General features: G+C 41.1%; 1 protein-coding gene and 1 long non-coding RNA gene across 6 annotated transcripts in view; one reads left to right on the top strand and one right to left on the bottom strand.

Moving 5' to 3' along the window:
* The window catches only part of LOC144379838 (uncharacterized), a 47,789-nt gene extending 47,007 nt beyond the window's left edge, over positions 1–782 (bottom strand). The window contains exon 1 of one of the 4 annotated variants that reach the window (XR_013443292.1): positions 453–782. This is a non-coding gene — a long non-coding RNA (uncharacterized LOC144379838). The remainder of the gene's footprint in view (positions 1–452) is intronic. The other 3 variants (XR_013443290.1, XR_013443289.1, XR_013443291.1) reach the window with 3 other exon arrangements.
* Positions 783–3,372: 2,590 nt separating this feature from the next.
* Positions 3,373–19,391, top strand: NARS1 (asparaginyl-tRNA synthetase 1). 2 transcript variants are annotated; one of them, XM_036097472.2, is made up of 15 exons: positions 3,373–3,532; positions 4,566–4,648; positions 7,150–7,215; positions 7,317–7,409; positions 7,496–7,585; positions 8,675–8,753; positions 9,643–9,713; positions 11,728–11,814; positions 13,209–13,430; positions 13,541–13,740; positions 14,160–14,295; positions 15,039–15,152; positions 17,208–17,339; positions 17,629–17,760; positions 18,291–19,391. In XM_036097472.2, the coding sequence occupies exons 1-15, from the start codon at positions 3,490–3,492 to the stop codon at positions 18,420–18,422; spliced, it is 1,680 nt and encodes a 559-aa protein (XP_035953365.2). In that variant the 5' UTR covers positions 3,373–3,489; the 3' UTR covers positions 18,423–19,391. The 2 variants fall into 2 exon arrangements, with proteins under 2 accessions (XP_035953365.2, XP_035953372.2); XM_036097479.2 differs by having other exon boundaries at positions 3,389–3,532; positions 4,569–4,648.
* The last annotated feature ends 1,275 nt before the right edge of the window (positions 19,392–20,666 follow it).

Below are 20,666 nucleotides of genomic sequence, written 5' to 3' on the forward strand. Positions count from 1 at the left end.
GCAGAACTGAGGGGTCTGGTATCCTATGTATGTAGCTGGCTTTAGAGCCCCAGGTACAGAGTTGTCATTATTCACCTCCTTACAGGGAAGCAGGACTTTATAACGACTTCACTTTTTTCTTTTTTAAGGGAGACAGTATAGATGAGGTGCTTATAAACGAGCAGTTCACAAACATGAAGGAGCTGGAAATCACTGAAATAAACTAACGAGCAAACCTAAGCGCTTAAACTTTACACTGAAAAGGAAAGTTACGTTTACGATTCCTTAAACTGAAGAATGTCATCGTAATAACTCCCACTTTTTGTTTGCAGTTTCAAGCCGGTTTTAAACAGGACTGAGAATTTTGGACTGCTGGACGGCTCGCTAATTACCAGAACCCTGGGCCTCCCCTCCCCCCACCCTGCCCCCGTTCCCCGCCCGGGGATCAGTAAAGGAGCCTCAGGGGTGCTTACAGTGATGTTGGCCTCTTCTCTCTCCGGAGACTCTTTTGAGGAGCAAATCGCTAGGTGCACGAGAGAACACTATAGACACTTGTGGGTTTGCTCCGAAATGGTGCCCGAAAAGCAGCGGTCCCGCGACAGCAGCGAGGCCGACAGCTTCCTCCCACACCTGGAGGTGATGGGTGGAGCCGCGAGGCAGGACCAGGTGAGCGAGACGCAGAAATGGGCGGGGACAACATGGCGCCGCCGGCGTCGCGCGCCCTGAGCTCAAACAAGCAGTCGGATACAGTGGCCCATGAGGGCCATTACACCCTTAGGATAGCGACTCGCATCTGGTGCCTGGAGAGAAACGGGTGTCAACCCAGACTGGGACATCCCTGAGTGGCGCAGAGACGGACAGTCGAGGACCACGAGAAGGGGGCGCCCCCAGCTGGCCAGAGTCGGATGAGGAGACAGAAGAGCAATGCCATTCATTTTCATTTCATTTCACTCATTCAGTTTGTTCTTGGAAGTGACCCTTTCGGTGATACTGCAAGGAAAGTTCTGCTTCTGGAGGGAGGTTGGACTAAATGAGACTGTCGGCCAAACACTTAGTGCATGAAGGGCAGTCCAATGACAGTTTCTTAGTGCCACCTGACCGGAGCCACATGCAGCCAGCTTGCGGCAAGGGAGCTGGGCGAATAAATACCCCAATCTTACTATCCTCCCTCTTGCTCTCCTGCCTGTGCTCCCCGCGAGCTGTATCTGACCAGAAGACAGCACGTTGATGTGGTCCCCATTAGTCAGCCTCTGGGAGCCCAGGGCAGGGTGAAGAGGAGAAATTCATCCAGCTGGCCTGTGGCCGGCAACCCCTAAGATGGTTCTCACTGAGCTCCACCACCTGGTATTCACCCCCTTGTGTAGCCCTCTCCCGTGTTGTACTAGGGTTGGTCTGTGTGACCAATAGAATAAGTAGAAATGATGAAATGTTACCTCACTAATCGGGTTACAAGAGGAACTGCATCTTGGGTGTTGGTCGAAGTGGAAGGCAGCTTTCTAAGCTGGCCACCTCGACCTCACCTCCTAATAGTCATGCCCTGGTGTAAAACCCTTTCTTTGTGTGTAGGCTGGACCAGGTGACGGGATTCAAATAAGCAGAATATGGTGAAAGTTAGGGATGTCACTTCTGAGAGTAGGCTACAAATGACTGTGGCCTCCATCTTGTTTGCTCGCTCTGATGAAGCTAGCTGCCTGATGGAGTGGCCCACGTGGCAAAGAACTGAGGCCAACACTCAGCTGAGTGAGCGTGATAGAGGATCTATCCCTGGTGAGACTTTTTTTTTTTTATAAAGATTTTTATTTATTTGTTTAACACAGAGAGAGAGAGAGCACAAGTAGGCAGAGCAGCAGGCAGAGGGAGAGGGAGAAGCAGGCTCTCCGCCGAGCAGGGAGCCCGATGCGGGGCTCGATCCCAGGACCCTGGGATCATGACCTGAGCTGAAGGCAGCCGCTTAACGACTGAGCCACCCAGGCGCCCCATATCCCCGGTGAGACTTAAGAATCTTAAAAGTATGATGCCTGCAGTCCCAGCTGACACCTGGATAGCAGCCTTTTGAGAGACCCAGAGCCAGAGTCCCCAGATTCCTGGTCCACAGACAACACGAGAAGCCAAATGTTGCTTGAAGTTTGGGGGTCATTTATTATACAATAGGTAACTAATACAGCTTTCTTTCTCTCTGATCACTTGCTTTGGGAGATGTCAGCTATCCCGTCATTAGAAGCGCTATGGGGAGCCCGCCCCACAAAGAACCTAGGCCTTCCGCCAGCCCTATGAGTGAGCCTGGTAGCAGATCCTCACCCAGCCAAGCTTCAGAAGACTGTAGCCCCTGCCCACAGCTTGATTCAGGAGACCCTGAGACCGAATCCCCAGCAAAGCCACCCCTGGATTCCTCACTTTCAGAAACTGAAGTAATGAATGTTCGTTGTCTTAAGCTCCAAAGTTTGGGGTAATTTGCTTTGCAGCAACAGTTAACGATTATGTGTGTGAGAAAACACAAAAAGTTAGCAAAGAGGAAAAAGGGGAAGTCCATCAAATTGGGTGAAATACTCTGGAAGAAAGTATTTGGTTCATATTCTCCAGAGTCTGAACCTATGTATGGAGTTATTTTTAGTTTCTTTCATAACACATATAAGTTTTCCTTTGACTCAAGGACAAACTCTGGTATTCCACTCAACGGAGAATGATAATGTTAGCTACCCTTTATTTAGTATCTATCATGTGCTGGACATGAATTTACATCATCCTTCATAAATAGGGAAATTGAAGCTTAGGTTAAGTAATCTATCCCAAAGCACAGTTAGTAAAAGGCGGAACCAGAATTCCGACCGGGTTTGAAGCCCTAGTTCTTTCCACATTATTATGGCCTCCCTAACAGCGATCATTGTAACTTTAAATAAAAATACCAATAATCCAAATCATAAATACAGAAGTACTGCTCCTCATCCATTTAAGTTACAAAGTTAAATGGCCTTGATATTTCACAACAGGCAATGCACATGAGATAGGACTATTCTTATGCCCCTAACACTCCCCCCACCCCCGTGGCTGGTGCTCAATACATTTGATGATGACATTAATTCCACAAGCATTCCAACATTTGGGGATAAGGAACAAAATTTTTGGTCTCGATTCCAAAAGGGCCCCAGCGCACCTACAGCTGGGGGCGGAATTGGACGACTCAGCAGGGGAAGTAGGGAGGTGAGGCCCGAGAGCAGAGAAGACTGCAGCCCCTTCCGGGTCTAGGCGGCCACGGAGTCCCGGGGAGCCCGGTCCGGGAAAGCCCGAGCGCGTGGGGGCGGGGCGGCGGACCCGGAAGTTGCCTCTGTCCGGCTCAAAGATGGCTGCAGCAGTGACGCCCGCCCACTTACCGTAATCCTCCTGTAACCAATGGCTACGCGACGCTTGGGTGACTCACTGGAGCGACCTATGCAGGAAGTTCTGATGCAACGTCCTAGTCGAGGAAGCCGCCGGTGCACGTTGGGGTGACAAGGCGGCAGAGTCTTGGAGACGATGTCCTTGGAGGTGACCGGGCCGACCGCGGGGATGGTACTAGGTGAGTGAAGCCCGGAGACCCCGGGCTGTGTAAGTGTGGCGGTGCCCCTACGTGGGGAGGAACCGAGCTGCGGCCGGTGGCCTGGCTTCCAGTGGGCGGTCCACCTCTGTACGTAAAAGCTAGGAGCGGGGGGAGGGGCCTGGACCCCAGCTGGGCCCCGACTCGCTGGGTGGGGTTTTTCCCTCTCGGGGGGCCGCCTGTTTCCGGGGACCGGGATGGCGGCCGCTCCTCGCTCTGCCCCACTGCGAACAATCTGGTGATTCAGCTGACACTTAGCCCCCGCGAGGCACTATGAGACGTCAGAGTAGCCCCCAAATATGTAAGCTCTTCAAAGTGATCGTCCGGAAAGGACTCGTGAATTCTAATTCGCTTTCACACATCCTCATTTATATTGAGATTTCCAGGGAGACCGTATGGTGCAATAGAAAAAGGGAAAAAGGGACCAGGATTGATGTCAGTGTTCACACTTAATTAGTTGTAAGGCCTTCTGCAATTCGTTAAGCTCAGAGCTTCATTTCCTTTAAAGATCAGAAGGAACTGGTATTTATTTGACATCGGTGCACTCTCACTGGGATATCTGATTTGTATGTGTTACTTTATTTCGTCCTCAGTACAGCCATTCAAGATGGGTATTGTTTTTTTCCCCTCACTTCGTAGACAAATAAGCTCAGACAGGTTAAGTGAATTCTTTAGGGTCACCCAGGTTTTTTAAGGTACAACATCCAAGATTCCAGTCTGGTCTGGCCACCTTCAAAGCCTTTATCAAGTAGCCAGAAGCAGTATCACAAATTAAAATCATCAAAGTGCATTTTGAAAAGCCAGATTTGTAACTAGTATGTTTTTATGTGATAGATGTCACTGAAATAGGCGTGGGAAAGTAATCATGATATAATTTCTTTTGGACTGTGGTAGTTTTTACTAATCAGATGGCTTGTTCTGTTTACAAAAATAAAGAATGGATAAAATAGTTGCAGTACGAAGTGACTAATAATTACTGGCCAAATGAGTAACTTACTCTCCTTTTGTAAAACAGCAGAGCTCTATGTCTCCGATCGAGAGGGAAATGATGCTACAGGGGATGGAACCAAGGAGAAACCTTTTAAAACAGGCCTAAAGGTAGCGTCTCTTCTCGTTCGCAAAATGACTACATTTGTTAATGACTCGTGTCTATTAACATGTGACTCATCAATAACTTTATTTCAGGCACTAGATTTTGAAGAGAATTTTCAGAAAAGAGAAAATGAGGAATGTATACAGCTATGTAGCTTTAAGAGTTTGGATGAACAAGTCTAAACATAAATTTGAATATTTTTAAAAGGTGTCTTCTTTTCTTCCTTATCATGCTAAGAGAGAATATGCTAAACTCACTTGAGGATTTTAGATCCTGAGAAATAATAGTACATTGGTAAATTAGCATTCTGTCTTCAAGCTCCAGACTCAGGAGTTACTGAGTGTCTGCTCTGAGAAATGGGTCCGGTCTTAGTGTACTGATATAAATTAGGTCTTTGAATCTCAAGGCTCAGGATCACATCTGGATTCTAGTAGTAAATTCACCAAGAGGCCTCTTAGGAGTCCATTTAGAAGAACTCTGGGCAGGGGCGCCTGGCTGGCTCAGTCGGTTAAGCATCTGCCTTCAGCTCAGGTCATGATCCCAGGGTCCTGGGATCGAGCCCCTCGTGTTCGGGCTCCCTGCTCAGTGGGAAGCCTGCTTCTCCCTCTCCCTCTGCCACTCCCCTGCTTGTGCTCTCTCTCTCTGACAAGTGAATAAATAAAATTTCTTTTAAAAAAAGGGAGAAGAAATCTGGGCATGAACTTAGTGGGACTGGGTGAAGCTGAGTCTTACCTTTTAATTTTTAAAAGGGAATCATTCTCTCATTTCCAGTTGTTGAGGTGATTCCTGTGGCTCCCCAAAACTGACGTTTAGGTGAATGTTTGCAAAATGTCACTATTAGCAAAAGTGTACCGTTCTGATTTGGGGAATTACAGTTTGGCTTGTAACTTTCAATTTTGGTGATAAAAAAGGAGGGATCAATAGAGAGTGTCAGGTAGCAAATTCCTAATGATTTACAAACATCTCTACCAAGTGTAATTATTAAAAAGAAGAACTCTCAGGGCGCCTGGGTGGCTCAGTCGGTTAAGCAGCTGCCTTCAGCTCAGGTCATGATCCCGGGGTCCTGGGATCAAGCCCCATGTCCAGCTCCCTGCTCAGCGGAGAGCCTGCTTCTCCCTCTGCCTGCCGCTCTGCCTACTTGTGCTCTCCCTCTATCTCTCTGTCAAATAAATAAATAAATCTTAAAAAAAAAAAACTCTCTTAGATGTTTTTATTTTTTTTTTTTAATTTTTTTTAAAGATTTTATTTGTTTATTTGACAGAGAGAGACACAGAGAGAGGGAACAAGCAGGGGGAGTGGGAGAGGGAGAAGCAGGCTCTGCGCGGAGCAGGGAGCCCAATGCGGACTCGATCCCAGGACCCTGGGACCATGACCTGAGCCGAAGGCAGACGTTTAACGACTGAACTACCCAGGTGCCCCTCTTAGATGTTTTTAAAAGATCCAGGTTCCCTCCTCTACAGTGATCACTGAGTTGGGGTTAGTGTTAAAAGAAGATGAAAAGTATTTTCCAGGTTTGGAAATTAGACCTTTAATTTCCGTAAGCTTCAGATCCTACAATTGGAGAGAGTAATTTGTTACATTTCTTGGCTGGCTTAATCAAGTAATACAAACTATAAAATTTAAACGGCACAGCAACACCTGACATGTCCTCGTATTTATGAAGAGGTATTCTACATACAGGAATTTTTCAAATTAAATTAAGTGTAGCCTTTTATGTTCTTAACTGTTATTTTTCTTTCTGAAAGAGTTTCGGAAACAACTTCCCTGATTTCTTAGTGAAGATTAACCATTTAGGTGTGATCTGCAGTTGACTTCTACTGTCAACTTTCTCTCCTCTGTTGTTCTCAGTATACTTCCTGCTGGTTCCCACAGCCACTTAAAATATGTTGCTTCTAGTCTACTTGTACTGGGAAATGGTATACAGTTGACCCTTGAACAGCACAGGGTTAGGGGCGCTGACCCCTGCCAAGTCAGAAATCTGCATACAGCTTTTGACTTCCTTAAAGCTTAATTACCAATAGCCTACAGTTGATCAGAAGCCAATAACATAAACCAATAACATAAATAGTCAACACATATTCTGAATGTTATATGTATTCTATATTGTATTTTTACAAAAAAGCAAACTAGAAAACAGCAAATGTTAAAATCATAAGGAGGAGAAAAATGTATTTACAGCACTGTACTGTATCTATGGAAAAAAATCTACATATAAGTGGATCCACGCAGTTTAAACCCGAGTTCAGGGATCAACTGTATTGTGTAGCCCCACTTGCTAGAACTGTTTGTGAAAGGACCCGAGGGCTTCTACTTGAAGCAAAGTATTCTTAGTACATCCAACCAGTCATTCTTTCAACATTCACTTTTGGCTGTTGGGGTCTGTATGCTTTTCTTCTTGGCTCTTGATGACGTTCTAGATGGTTGAAGTTACCTCATAATTAGGATGTGATTTTGATTTCAAATATGGTACAATGTTAAATTTTCTTTTTCTCCCTTCCCACCCAAGGCTTTGATGACAGTAGGAAAAGAACCGTTTCCCACCATTTACATAGATTCACAAAAAGAAAATGAGGTAGGATGAGCCAAAAACTCTACCGAATTACATTTTGTAAATAAGTTTTCATCAGAACATAGAGGTTCTTGAAAAAATTAAATATCTGTTTTTTTCTCTAGAGGTGGGATGTTATTTCTAAATCACAGATGAAGAACATTAAAAAAATGTGGCATAGAGAACAAATGAAGAGTGAATCCCGGGAAAAGAAAGAGGTGAGCAGTGATTTTGCCGCTGTGAACATTTTTTAAGTTAGAATACTAGAAATCGTGTTAACAAACTGCTTTATTGTTAAAATTAGGCAGAAGACAATTTGCGGAGAGAAAAGAACCTGGAAGAAGCCAAGAAGATTACCATTGAAAACGATCCAAGTCTCCCAGAGCCAAAATGTGTGGGTGTGACACATTCTGTCCCAAATATCGCGGCCGCGCCTCGTCAGACTGTCAGTTCTGTGTCCGAGGGCCGGGCCGCCTGCTTTGCTTCTTGACACCGTTTGCCCTCCCTTTCCTTTTAGAAGGGATAGAGAGAAAATAACATTTTAGAGTTATGAGGCAGGTTCTTTGGGGGTTCATTCTTTATAAAGTTTAGTAATTAGGTGTTGAATGATTCCCATCCCACCTGAAAGCTAGCTAAGTGTCCTCCCTCCCTACGTGTCCATTTCCTCACCATAAAATGAAGAGGTCAAAATCCATGATTTTCATGATTTTTTTAAATAGATAAAGTGTTCTGTGATTTTATGAATTGGATTCTCTGTATTTTTTCTAGAACAGATGTTGGGCTGTGAGCGGACATGCTTAGATTTCAAATAGTTTTTTTTTTTAATGTTTTATTTATTTATTCATGAGAGTCAGAGAGACAGAGAGACAGAGAGAGAGGCAGAGGGAGAAGCAGGCTCCCTGCCTAGCAGGGAGCCTGATGCGGGACTCGATCCCAGGACCCTGGGATCATGACCTGAGCCGAAGGCAGACGCTTAACCATCTGAGGCACCCAGACGCCCCTCAAATAGTTCTTACTGCCCATGGATTGTTGTCTTTTTTCTGTGTCCTTAGTGGTGAAGCTGTCTTGGCTACCTTCACCCTCCCCTTCCTGTACTCCTCTCCTCTGTGCTTCCTCCTCCAAACCAATAGCTAGCCTTGGTTAGCTTCTACTTTGTGGTGTCGGGAGGGACTGTGAGGGCAGGAAGGTCTTCGTGCAGACTCCTGTTGTTACTCTTAGGAATTCATTTATTCATTGATTTTATATAGCAGTATCTAAAATTCCAGATGGTTCTCAGTGTCAGTTTTGCACTAAGAGAAAGAAGACTTGGATTTTTTTTTTTTTTAACCACTCCAATATGGTGAACGTTTGTTGTAGAATGACTGTCATTTTGCATCGTTTGTGAAATTTTAACACTTTACTGCCCCTCATCTAGTATTAGTGGAGAAGTTGATATGTGATAAATTACAGGATTGGTCAAATGTTATTGATTTCAATTTCACAGGTGAAGATTCATGCACTAGAAGGATACAGAGGCCAAAGAGTAAAGGTATTTGGCTGGGTCCACAGGCTGCGTAGACAAGGTAAATAAATGGTATAGCTTTTCTTTTCTCTCTCTTTAATTTTAAACATCCCTGGTCTAGATGAAGAAGAACATAAAAACATTTACTTAGGTGGGGGATATTTTTGGTTTGGGATGCTAGTTTATAAAAGAGGATAGTGAATTATATCCTAAATTTGTTCTTAAATGACTATTACAGGTTTAAAAATTATTTAGTATATGTGCTGCCGAAGCGAGCACAGGTTTAAAAATTATTTAAATGCTATCTAACTGTAACCAACCACAGAGATCAGCAGGCATATCCAGTAAATATTTGTCTAGTTGAATTTAATTATTTAATGAAAAGCAGGGGATGTATTACAGGAAGGGCAGAGCCAAATCCTAAATTAATTTATGGCAGTAGTGTTGGCTTTTATAATTAGTGTGTGTTTGCATTCTACTTCTCTCAGTCCTGACTTTTTGCTTTGTCTTATTATTACGTGTATTTTATTGTAAGTAGTTACCACATCCTTCATAAAAAGAGATGGGGCATAAATCAAAAGAGTGATTCTATGCAGTGATATTTATGCACCTCTCGCTGAGCGCACAGTACTGTGCTAGGTACTGCAGAGGATTCAGTGGTGAGTGAGATGTAATCCCTCGTCTCACGTTTTTGATGGTCTTGCTTTCCCCTGATCACGTGGATCATGAGGCTCACGTAGGATTTGGAAGTACAGTGAAGAAGGTGAAATGCTTTACAGATACTGAGTAGTGATGTTTCCGATGGCCACTTGAGAGAAAGGGGGCCACGCGGGAGGTTTGAACTCTTAACAATTTAACCATGGAGTTACCTATTATAAGGTTAAATTATGAGAAAGTACTTTTAATTGCCTTGAGAACAGTCGGCCTTAATTTTTCTTTCTCATTTTTAGGAAAGAATTTAATGTTTCTGGTGTTGCGGGATGGTACAGGCTATCTTCAGTGTGTCTTGTCAGATGATTTGGTAAATATTTTTTCTTATTTATAGCTGAAAACTTGATTTTTTTTTTTTTCAGTAAGTTCCTTTATTGTTAGTTTTGGGAATTTTAGGATCTTTATATTTACTTTAAACTGTTATAGAAAATTTCCAACACATAAAAAATAGAACAGTACAGTTGACCATTGAACAACATGGGTTTGAACTGCATGGGTCTGCTTGTGTCTGGATTTTTTTTACAGTACTGAGTGAATTTTCTCTTCTTTATGACTTAATAACATTTTCTTTTCTCTAGCTTATTTTAAGAATACAGCATAATACACATAACATGTAAAATATACGTTAATTGACTTTATGTTATTGGCAAGGCTTCCGGCCAACAGTAGGCTGGTTATTAGTTAAGTTGTGGGAGAATCAAGTTATATGTGGAATTTAGACAATGCAGGGCATCAGCACCCCTAATCCCCAAATTATTCAAGGTCAGCTGTATAAAGAAACTTCATGTGCTCATCACCCAGCTTTGGTAAGGTCAGTTTTAGCTGCTGTCATAAGATACCATAGACTGGGTGGCTTATAAACAACAGGAATTTCTCTCTCACAGTTCTACAGGCTGGAAGTCGAGCTCAGGGTGTCAGCATGGTCATGTTCTGGTGAGGGCCCTCTTCCAGGCTGCACACTGCCAGCTTCCTAGTGCATCCTCATGTGGCAGAGAGCAGAGAGGGGGAGCATACCCTCATCTGAGCCCATTCACCTGTCCAAGGGCCCACTTCCTCGTACTGGCAAATTGGGGCGTAGGATTTCAACATAGGAATTTTGGAGGGACAAAAACATTAAGTCTCTAACAAGTAATGGTTAATAATATGGCCATTCTGGTTTACCGCTCGCCCCTTTTGCCCCCTAGACATCGTATCATTTCATGTAAATATACTTGCATACGCATCTCCAAGAAAAAATATTTTTAATGTAACCACGCTAATGTTAACCACACCCTCCCCAAACAAAGGCAACTCCTAAATATCCAGTCAGATTCTCCCAATTGACTCATAATGTGTTTTTACAGTTGTTTGGTTTGAATGAGAACCCAGACAAGATCTATGTATTGCATTGAGCTGATGTGGCTCTGAAATCTCTCTCAGTCTGTAACTGTTCGCCCTTTTCTATTGTCTTTTCTACACCGTTTGTTTAAAAAAACCTGGTTGGTTGTCCAGTGGAACTCCTCCATTCCAGGTTTGGCTGGTTGCATCCCGAGGGGTCATTTAACATATTTCTCTCCTCTGTAGTTCTTACAAGCTTATCAAATTCAGGTTTTGGGGTTTTTTTTCATTTTGTTTGACTTTTTTTTTTTTTTGCACAACTACTTCATGGGCAAGGCTGTGCGCTTCTCATTGCCTCACATCAAAGACACATAATGTCCTCTTGTCTTTTTTTATGATTTTATGATAGTGGGTTGAAGTGTTGCTAGCCTGATCCCTCCATTATAAAGTTACATGTCACTTTTATCCTAATGGTTTTAGCAAGTATTGATGATCATAGTCCAGGTGGACGGTTTATTATTTTAACAGTGTGAATTTAAAAAAAAAATAAAATGTGCTGTTCAGATATTTTTAAGAGGGTGCCTGGTGGCTCAGATGGTTAAGCATCTGCCTTCGGCTCAGGTCATGATCCTGGGGTCCTGGGATCGAATCCCGCATCGGGCTTCCTGCTCCTTGGGGAGCCTGCTTCTCCCTCTGCCCCTTTCTCTCTCATGAATAAATAAATAAAATCTTTAAAAAAAAAAGATATTTTTAGGAGATGTGGGCTACTGTCGTTTATGCATATGCATATATGTAAAATATCTATTTACATACACATTTCTCTGTAGATGAATCCTCCACAAAAATAGCTATTCTTTATGAGTACTAAAAAATTGATGGCCATCTCATTTTACTAGTTTTAGACCAGGTAACTTATATGTAAGTAATCCGCTTAGCTTTCTGTACATCAGAACATACATTTTAATGTAAATATGAGTAAATAAATTTGAACTTTCATTTTTTTATAGTGTCAGTGTTACAATGGAGTCGTCTTGGCCACTGAGAGTAGTGTTGCGGTGTATGGAATGCTAAATCTGACTCCAAAGGGCAAACAGGTGAGTAGATTGAATTTTGTACTGGGTGGGTAAGTGTTTGTTCTCCAGTGTTTTTTTGTTTGTTTGTTTGTTTGTTTTAAAGATTTTATTTATTTATTTGACAGAGAGAGACATAGTGGGAGAGGGAACACAAGCAGGGGGAGTGGGAGAGGGAGAAGCAGGCTTCCCGCAGAGCAGGGAGCCCGATGCGGGGCTCGATCCCAGGACCCTGGGATCATGACCTGAGCCGAAGGCAGACACTTAATGACTGAGCCGCCCAGGTGCCCCGTTCTCCAGTGTTTTATTTGTACTTTTGGTATTTGGCAAATTAATGCACAGATGTGATGTACTTGCTAAATTTAGGATGCCTTTTCCTTTTCCAGTGAAATAAGTATGCTGTACGACTCATATGATACAACAAACTCAGGGATTTCCAACCTTATAGAATTCCTAAATAATCTTGATGGGCCATAGTATAGTCACTTTGCTGTGGATGCATGAATAATTTTTCAGCCAGGTAGTAATAAAAACAGTCTACCCAAAAAAATTCAGGAGAGAACAGTAATCTAAATCTGAAACTTTCTGAATAGAATTTGGAAGTCTCTTTTAGAAAAAGTTAAATATAATTCTGATATTCAGAGAGTTGTTTCTTCTCCAACCAACAGGCACATAAGAGTTACTTGTTGGTAATTACTTTTCAAATAATTACTGTGGTTATATTTGTTGTCTTGGAAAGAAAACAAACAAATGTGACCTATTAACCACCAGAGGGAGCCCCTAGAGTCCGCCTTAATAGACTAGATCAGAGGGTCTCCGAGTTCATGTTAAAGAACCTACATTAAGCATAAATATCTGATTCAGCTTCACTGATGTAATGTGATTTGCAAAACGTATTTGTCATGACATGTTACTTGCTATCCAGGGTTTGGCACCAAGATATTGTATATTCCGTGATGTGTGGCTTCTAAAATGAATCGGAATGGAATTATTAGGGAGAATTTGAATTTCTATCATATATCTGTTCCAAAGAGAAACAGCTTTTAGTAAAACCTTTGCATTTGAGGAGATTTTCAATGTTGATAAAATGTTATTTTAAATTATCAGGGAAAGGTTAGGAAGATACACCAAATGATAACAGTGGTTAGTAGTTACTCCAAGTTGCAAGATAATCATTTATTTTCTAGTTTGTGCTTTTCTATTGTTTAAAAATCATGTGTGTATTTACTCTGAAAGGAATATTAAATATCAAAATAAAATCAGATTATTGGGTCTTTGTGTCTAGAAGGGTAGGCTAATAATGATGAGGCCTAAAAATAGCTTACCAACAATTTTGACATAAATGAAAATCTCCAATAATGTTAGTTTTTTGTCTCCTTCTCTCTCCTTTCTCCCCACCCCCCCTTTCTAAAATGGAGGCTCCCGGTGGCCATGAGTTGAGCTGTGACTTCTGGGAACTGATCGGGCTGGCCCCTGCTGGAGGAGCTGATAACTTGATTAACGAGGAGTCTGACGTGGACGTCCAGCTCAACAACCGACACATGATGATTCGGGGAGAAAACATGTCCAAGATCCTGAAAGCACGCTCGGTGGTCACCCGGTGCTTTCGAGATCACTTCTTTGATAGGGGGTACTATGAAGTAAGAGTGTGTTCGTCATCTTTTGCAAACAAACACCTTCTGCCATTTTTAAACTTGAATAGTGGCACTCACAATATGCCTTTATTTACTCCTCCTTTGCATTTGAACAGGTTACTCCTCCAACGTTAGTGCAAACACAAGTGGAAGGAGGTGCTACACTCTTCAAGCTTGACTATTTTGGGGAAGAGGCATTTTTGACTCAGTCCTCTCAGTTGTACCTGGAGACCTGCATTCCAGCTCTGGGAGATGTGTTTTGTATTGCACAGTCATACCGGGCAGAACAATCTAGAACACGAAGGCACCTGGCTGAGTACGGAATTACCGTTTCATTTTTATTAAAAAAATTATTTTTAAGAAAATATGTTTAGAGAAGCAGTCTTTATGTAGGCAAATGATGATTATGTAAAAAAATTTGATATATTAAGAGGGTGTGTGGAGGGCAGTTCAACAAATTAATGAAAGCCATGTATGAAGTTTTGCCTCCTAGGCCATAGCTAGCTATGGTCTCTTCTTTCACTTTGCCTTGATCCTTTTTATGTTAAGGAATAAACAAGAAATCACTATTCAAGGGGGAAAGGTAGGGGCTCTAAAACTAATGTGCTGGGTTGGGAGTTGGTTAGCGGTGCTGGAATTTTGCATTTCTGGGCAGTTTCACAATGTTAAAATCCTTGCTTGAGAGAAACCTGATGGAAAAGAAGAGCGGCTCCCAGATAATGTCTTGTTCTTCAGATACACTCACGTGGAAGCAGAGTGTCCTTTCCTGACCTTTGAGGAGCTCCTGAACCGATTGGAGGACTTGGTTTGTGACGTGGTAGATAGAGTCTTGAAATCACCTGCAGCGAGCATAGTGCGTGACCTCAACCCGGTAGGTGTGCTGTTTATGGAACTGCAAAGTCATGATTTTTTTTTTTTTGGAGGGTAATGATGTCTTCACCCTCAGTTTTTGTAAATTTAATGGCTTAGTGAGCTTTGAAATAAGTGACACATATATATAATATATAACATATTTATATATAACATTTATGTTATATATATAACATATATAACATATTTTTAGATAAAATTGATATATAGCATTATATTCGTTTCAGGTGTACAGCATAATGATTTGATAGTTGTATATATTATGAAATGATTATCGTAAGTCCATTACCAGACATTGATAAAATTTGTGCTTTCTTATGATGCAACCTTCTAAGATCTACTCTGCTAGCAACTTTCAAATTTATAAATAGAGTATTGTTAGCTAATTATATATGTATATATATATATGTACGTACATATATATATATATATATATATATATATATGGTGCTGCACATTATATCCTCAGGACGGACTATTTTATAACTGGAAGTTTGTACCTTTTGACCACTTTACTCATTTCTGTACTTAATATTTTTAAGAGTAAAATTTGATACTAGTCATTGCCAATAATTTTATAATATTTTACATAGGAGGAGGTCATGTATATTTTCCATTTTTAGGAATGTCTTCAGTTTTCTAGTCAGGAATAACATTTTACACTAATGACAAATAGTTTTTCTTAAAATGGAAATTTTAGTGTTATGGTTTCTTTGTATACACTGTTTTTTCTTTCTCTTGTAGAACTTCAAGCCTCCCAAACGGCCTTTTAAGCGGATGAACTATTCAGATGCTATTGTGTGGCTGAAAGAACACAATGTAAAGAAAGAAGATGGGACTTTCTATGAATTTGGAGAGGTATGTGTTGCTTGCTGTTGCCAGCATGGCATGGCGCGTAAGTCGATTGCTACTCTGGTTAATGAACCAGTAATGCAGGAGGCAGCTGCTCTTTGTCAAATAAATGGTAACAACAGAAGCTCCTCCTTGGGGTTGTCTGAGGATCCACTGAGTCAATAGATGTAGAGTCAGCCTTAGAACAGTATCTTTCCATAGTGTTCGGTAATGATTAGCGTCGTGGCAGCCTGCACAGCTCGTCTTGTACCTCTTTCCTCTTCTTTCGTGGTCAGTCCATGCTCGTGACTTACTCTAGTGGTAACTCTCTAGGCTGGCAGGATGCTTCAAAAAGCTGTACACTTTACAGTTTCATGTAAAATGTTGATATATATATATTCATTTTATTTGCCTGAGAAAGTATCTGGCTCTTTCAAAAAGGATGCCTCCCCTAAAGGAGTGTATTAAAACTCCTTCACATGGAGAAGAGTCAAAGGGGAAAATAGCTGTTGGTTAAAATGCAAAACCAAGAGAGAAGGCCTGGCTGGGGAAGGTGGTCTGGTGTCCCAGATACACAGAGCAGATGTATCGGACGTGTAGATTGTTGGTACTGTTAAGCCCTCTTCCCTGTGCATTTAACCATTTCTCACTTAGTATTTGCAAATCCATTTTATAGATAAAATAGGAGCAACTACTGCTAACTTGAGTTTTGTTTTATTTTTAGAAGGAATTTATAGAGAGAACAAACAGTACATTAGACCTATATAAATCATTCACCATTTCATGAATTCAGTTGGTGGTGTATAATAACAAAATTTTGTATTAAAAATTTAAGAAGTGTTATTACCTAAAACTTAGCAAAGTAGTATGATGGAGTGGAAAGAGCCCAGTCTTTGGAGTAAGAAGCCCCCCCTGGGTGGCTTAGCTCCCACCTGTGTCTTTACTGCTGTATGACGGAAGGCCAGTGACCCCACCCTCTGTTCCTTGGAGGTCACATCTGCTTTGCAAATTTGTGAGGACTCAAAGCTAAATTCTTGGCAGGGTCCACGGCTCAGGAAGCCCTTGATGCTCGTCAACATTTATTGTACACGGATGGCATCCCATGCACATGAGGACACCAGAGTAAATGGTCTTCCGACTTTTTGGAATGTGCAGTGAGACTGTTTCCCCCCAGTTAAATCTTACTCTAGTATGTAAAGCAGATAAAAGCTGGGAGACCAGAACTATCCCACTCATCTCCCACAGGCCTCCAGGGACTGGGGCTTGATGACAGCTGTGCCGGGTGATTGCTAAGCTCCATTTTGGTTCTTACATTAAACAAATCCATGAGTCTTGTCGAGTTGCCTCAGTCAGTTTGTACTGGGACAAGAGTTTTCAGTTTTAACTTGAGTTTATGTGTGGTTTACTGAAGGATGTTTTGAGAGAGGGGCAGATTAACTTGGTTCATCATCATCTAACATTTCTTGGCTAAGTATTCCAGGTGTGGTTACACTTAGAAATTTCACACTGGTTATTTGTCTTATGACTCTGTCTTACTTCCTGTTGAAGCCATATAGATTTACTATAACAGGAAAGAAGTACAGATAACAAAGTTTAAAGATTGGTGTTATTAATAACACGTTCTGTGCATAGACCGATGATGTTCTGGAGCATTCACTGATTATCTTATGCCTTATGGGACTAAGTGGACTACGTTTGCTTCAGAGCTAGATAAAACTGGCCGCTGAAAAAAATAACTACCAGTATCTAGTCCCAGTGAATAATGGCTTTGAGTGGTTTGTTTTTTGTTTTGGGGTTTTTTTGGGGGGGGGTTCATTCCTCAAGCAGCATGGCGCTTGAGATATACTGTAGAAGGAAGCGGATCTTTTTGCAGTTGGTTTAATAACTGAGTGTGAGTTTTAAAAATATCTTTATTGTTTTTGGAAGAAATTGTTGCTTCCACCCACGTGTATGAGTTGTGGATGGGTGTGTATTCTCTGCTATGCTACATTAATAAGAGGAAGGGCTGCTAGTGGGTGAGGGCTGCTTCTGTCTTAATGCCTTTCGAGTTGTAAATGTTAATGAAGTCTTGTTTAACCTCAGGATATCCCAGAAGCTCCTGAGAGACTGATGACGGACACCATTAATGAGCCCATCTTGCTATGTCGATTTCCTGTAGAGATCAAGTCCTTCTATATGCAGCGATGTCCTGAGGATTCCCGCCTTACAGAATCTGTCAGTTTGTGATTCAAATAGTATTAGTAATTTTGCTTTCTAAGGGGGCGGGGACTGCCACTGTAATAAGATAGAGTCATGGCAAATATTTCATTATACATCTAGCATGGCAGTATTTAAAGAAGTGGCTTTTGTCCTCTGATTGGGCTTAACATACCTTATTAAATTATAGGATTTGAATATTTGAATATTACATGACCATAGTGCTCCTTTAGCTATGAGTTTAATTGTGATTTTCCTTGAAACTATAGCCTGGTAGTAACTGCATTTTATTTACTTGTTTTTATAGGTTGACGTGTTGATGCCCAATGTTGGTGAGATTGTGGGAGGCTCAATGCGTATCTGGGATAGTGAGGAAATACTGGCAGGTTATAAAAGGGAAGGAATTGACCCCACTCCTTATTACTGGTACACAGATCAGGTAAAAACAGTTTTGTGGGGTTTTTTTAACACTCTTTTAAAATGTTTTCATTGTAATAGTTCTGCATAAATTGGAATTTTTAAAAGGAGAGAATTCAGTGTGGTACTTTGATGTGGGAATGAGCTGTATTCAGTTTCATGGTTATAATGTGGCATATAACTATTGCTAGTTTTGTCTTTGTCTAATAATATGTTGACTTCATTTGAAAAACTGCTCAGCTCTGGCCTTGCTCAATGCTACTGAGTTTTTAAAAATTTGTTGTTAGATCCTACCAATATCTAGTGCTGTCTCACATTTTCCTCTGATAAACAGCGACATTGACTTAGTTGAGAAGTTTGAAATTAGGGTGACACCTAATCCCTGGTTTATTTTTCATACCAAATCATTTCTACACACGTGGTCCATGAAAGCTTCTAGATTAAGGGTTGAATTCTTAACCACAATAAGCTGACTCATTTCACAGTAGAAAATTTTAAATATTTTAGACAAAATTTTAAACATCTATTCTTCTCTCTCTTTTTTTTTAACAGAGAAAATATGGCACATGTCCTCATGGAGGATATGGCTTGGGCTTGGAACGATTCTTGACCTGGATTCTGAATAGATACCACATCCGAGATGTATGCTTATACCCACGATTTGTCCAGCGTTGCAAGCCGTAACTGATTCCTCCAGAAGCATTAAGGAAAGAATATAGTTTATGAAGGGAACAGACTGCCTCTTAACAAAACAAAAACAAAAAGCCAAAATCTTCCCTTTTTTTATTCCATTGGTGTATAGCCATTTCTTTTTTCTCCCACAAAAAGCAATCCAAATCATGTGAATATCCAGTGATGTCAGTGTTATCATTTTAAGAAACAATATCCATCACAAAGTTTGGGGGAAATATGTGGCATGTAACACTACAGTTGTAAGTCTATCCAGTTATAGGTTATAATTTTTGCATCATATATACCGCATATATAATTAAACAGATTTTAATTATGATCTAAGACATTCCAGTAACTTAATCTTTCCGTCCTGTTAAGTGTAACTGGAATTCTTTACTTTATATCATTTTATTGTATAGGCGAGTTATAACAAACATCTTGGGGGAAAATTGACAATGTGGTGTAAAAATCTGCTAGTACTAGAACAGTGTAATTCATTGATAGATACTGGAATCAAACGAAGACAGTTTTGCATTTGTCATTAATCTTTTCTTAATTCTGAAGAGCTACTTATAATTCTAAAGCGTACGAATTGATGTGGAGAAATCTGTAAGAAATGGGAATTTTGTGTTAAACGATTTGAAATAACAGCAAATTCTTTTTTTTTTTTTTTTTGTTCCTTGCATTAGTTTAAGCTAAAGAGGCAGAGTGATCTTCTGTCTTTCCTGGTAGTTTCTAAGTAATTAAGAATAAATAAGTTCCAAAAGAATTTGCAGCTGGAATTTTAATGACAACCGTAAGTTGCCGTTTGACTCTTCCCACACTGTGACTTTAGATTTAATCTGCTACCTTATTAACTCCTAGAAGCCTTATTGAATGGCCTCATTTCAGATTTGGTTAATTTCTCTCCCCAAATGCATGTCATGTATTCTCAATAGGCTGTATTCCCAGCAATCAATAAATGGACACACATAAAAACTATTTGCTGGCTTTAATTTTTCTAAAGCTGAACACCTCAGTCTTACATTGGTTTGTGTGTTTTGCATTTTTTTAGTCTTTTTATTTTTCATGATGTATATATGTGGAATTAGATATTACTAAATTCAGTAGGTATTACTAAAAACACATAATGAAAAGGAACAGTTCTTAAAAATTAGGTGTAGGTTCTAGTCGTGTTTTATAATCTTTTTTGTGTTATTTTTGGACACATTAGATTATATCCTGTTTTTCAATTATGTGAAATGACAGATGGAAATGGGGCATTTATAGTATATTTGACCTGTATCTTTAAAATAAAAAATACTTGTAAGGATGTGAATGAGCTCTAATTGGATTCATCTAGGCAGTTTATTTGATCAGAATTTAAGGAAGAGGTTAGACCCAATTAATCTAAATTTTAATTGTGCAAATGAATCGGGAGTTTTAAATATGGAGGGAGAGCTGTGGAATTAGGTCGGGATAAGAGCATCAAGGTCATGGTGACATGATGCCAAGAATCTGAGCATGGTGAGCAGCAAACCCCATACATGTGGATTTTTTTTCCCCTTGACTGTGTCATTTTTGCTGCAGTCTGGTGTCTCAGCCCCATCCCGTGCCCCCGCGATGTGTCCAGCACAGACACCCCAGTTCTGAGTTCCTGCTCCTATGGGACTCTCCTCTCAAGGCTCTTTCCTGTTGTGGCTCTTAAGTCGATTCTTACACCAAAACCCTCTTTACCTTTGCTACTTGTGTAGCAGACCTGCTTGAGGTTTTGGAGCCACATGGGAGGCTGATAACTTCAGCAAATCGAATGACTTGGGTATTAACTTTCCCTCTTCCTGAGTGTCCTGCAGCCACTTCTAGCCACCCTGCTTTTCCCTTGTTGCTCAGCCACCCCCCCCCACCCCGCACCTGCTTGTCTCTAGCATTTCCTAATAATTTCTTTGTTAGTGTACAGAGCAGTTCAACTCTATTAGAAGCAACCTTCCTACACACTGGAATCACTTGGGGACCTGAAAAATACTGGTGTCTGGGCCTTATCCCAGACATTGAATCCAAATTTCAGGGATGGGCCCATGATGTTTTTTAGAAGCTCCCCAGGCGAGGCTTTTGCAGAGCTAGGTTGACCATTACTAAGTAGCTCCCTGCTACTCCTAAACTCAACCTTAAGCCTCTCTTACTATCACTGTAGGTCCTCATTTAGTTATTTCCCATTAGTCCCTGGAGTTGAAACGGGAAACTTTGGGCAAAGCGAAGCCTGCTCAGTATCGGCCAATG

The sequence above is a fragment of the Halichoerus grypus genome, chromosome 13 (assembly GCF_964656455.1).
Source record: "Halichoerus grypus chromosome 13, mHalGry1.hap1.1, whole genome shotgun sequence".
Lineage (NCBI taxonomy): Eukaryota > Metazoa > Chordata > Mammalia > Carnivora > Phocidae > Halichoerus > Halichoerus grypus.

Excerpts from the sequence above, each read along its gene's own strand:
- NARS1 (XM_036097472.2), top strand. The coding sequence starts at position 3,490 with ATGTCCTTGGAGGTGACCGGGCCGACCGCGGGGATGGTACTAG. Across the intron at positions 7,586-8,674 it reads GTCTCCCAGAGCCAAAATGT|GTGAAGATTCATGCACTAGA; the intron begins GTGGGTGTGACA and ends TCAATTTCACAG. Across the intron at positions 9,714-11,727 it reads GTGTCTTGTCAGATGATTTG|TGTCAGTGTTACAATGGAGT; the intron begins GTAAATATTTTT and ends ATTTTTTTATAG.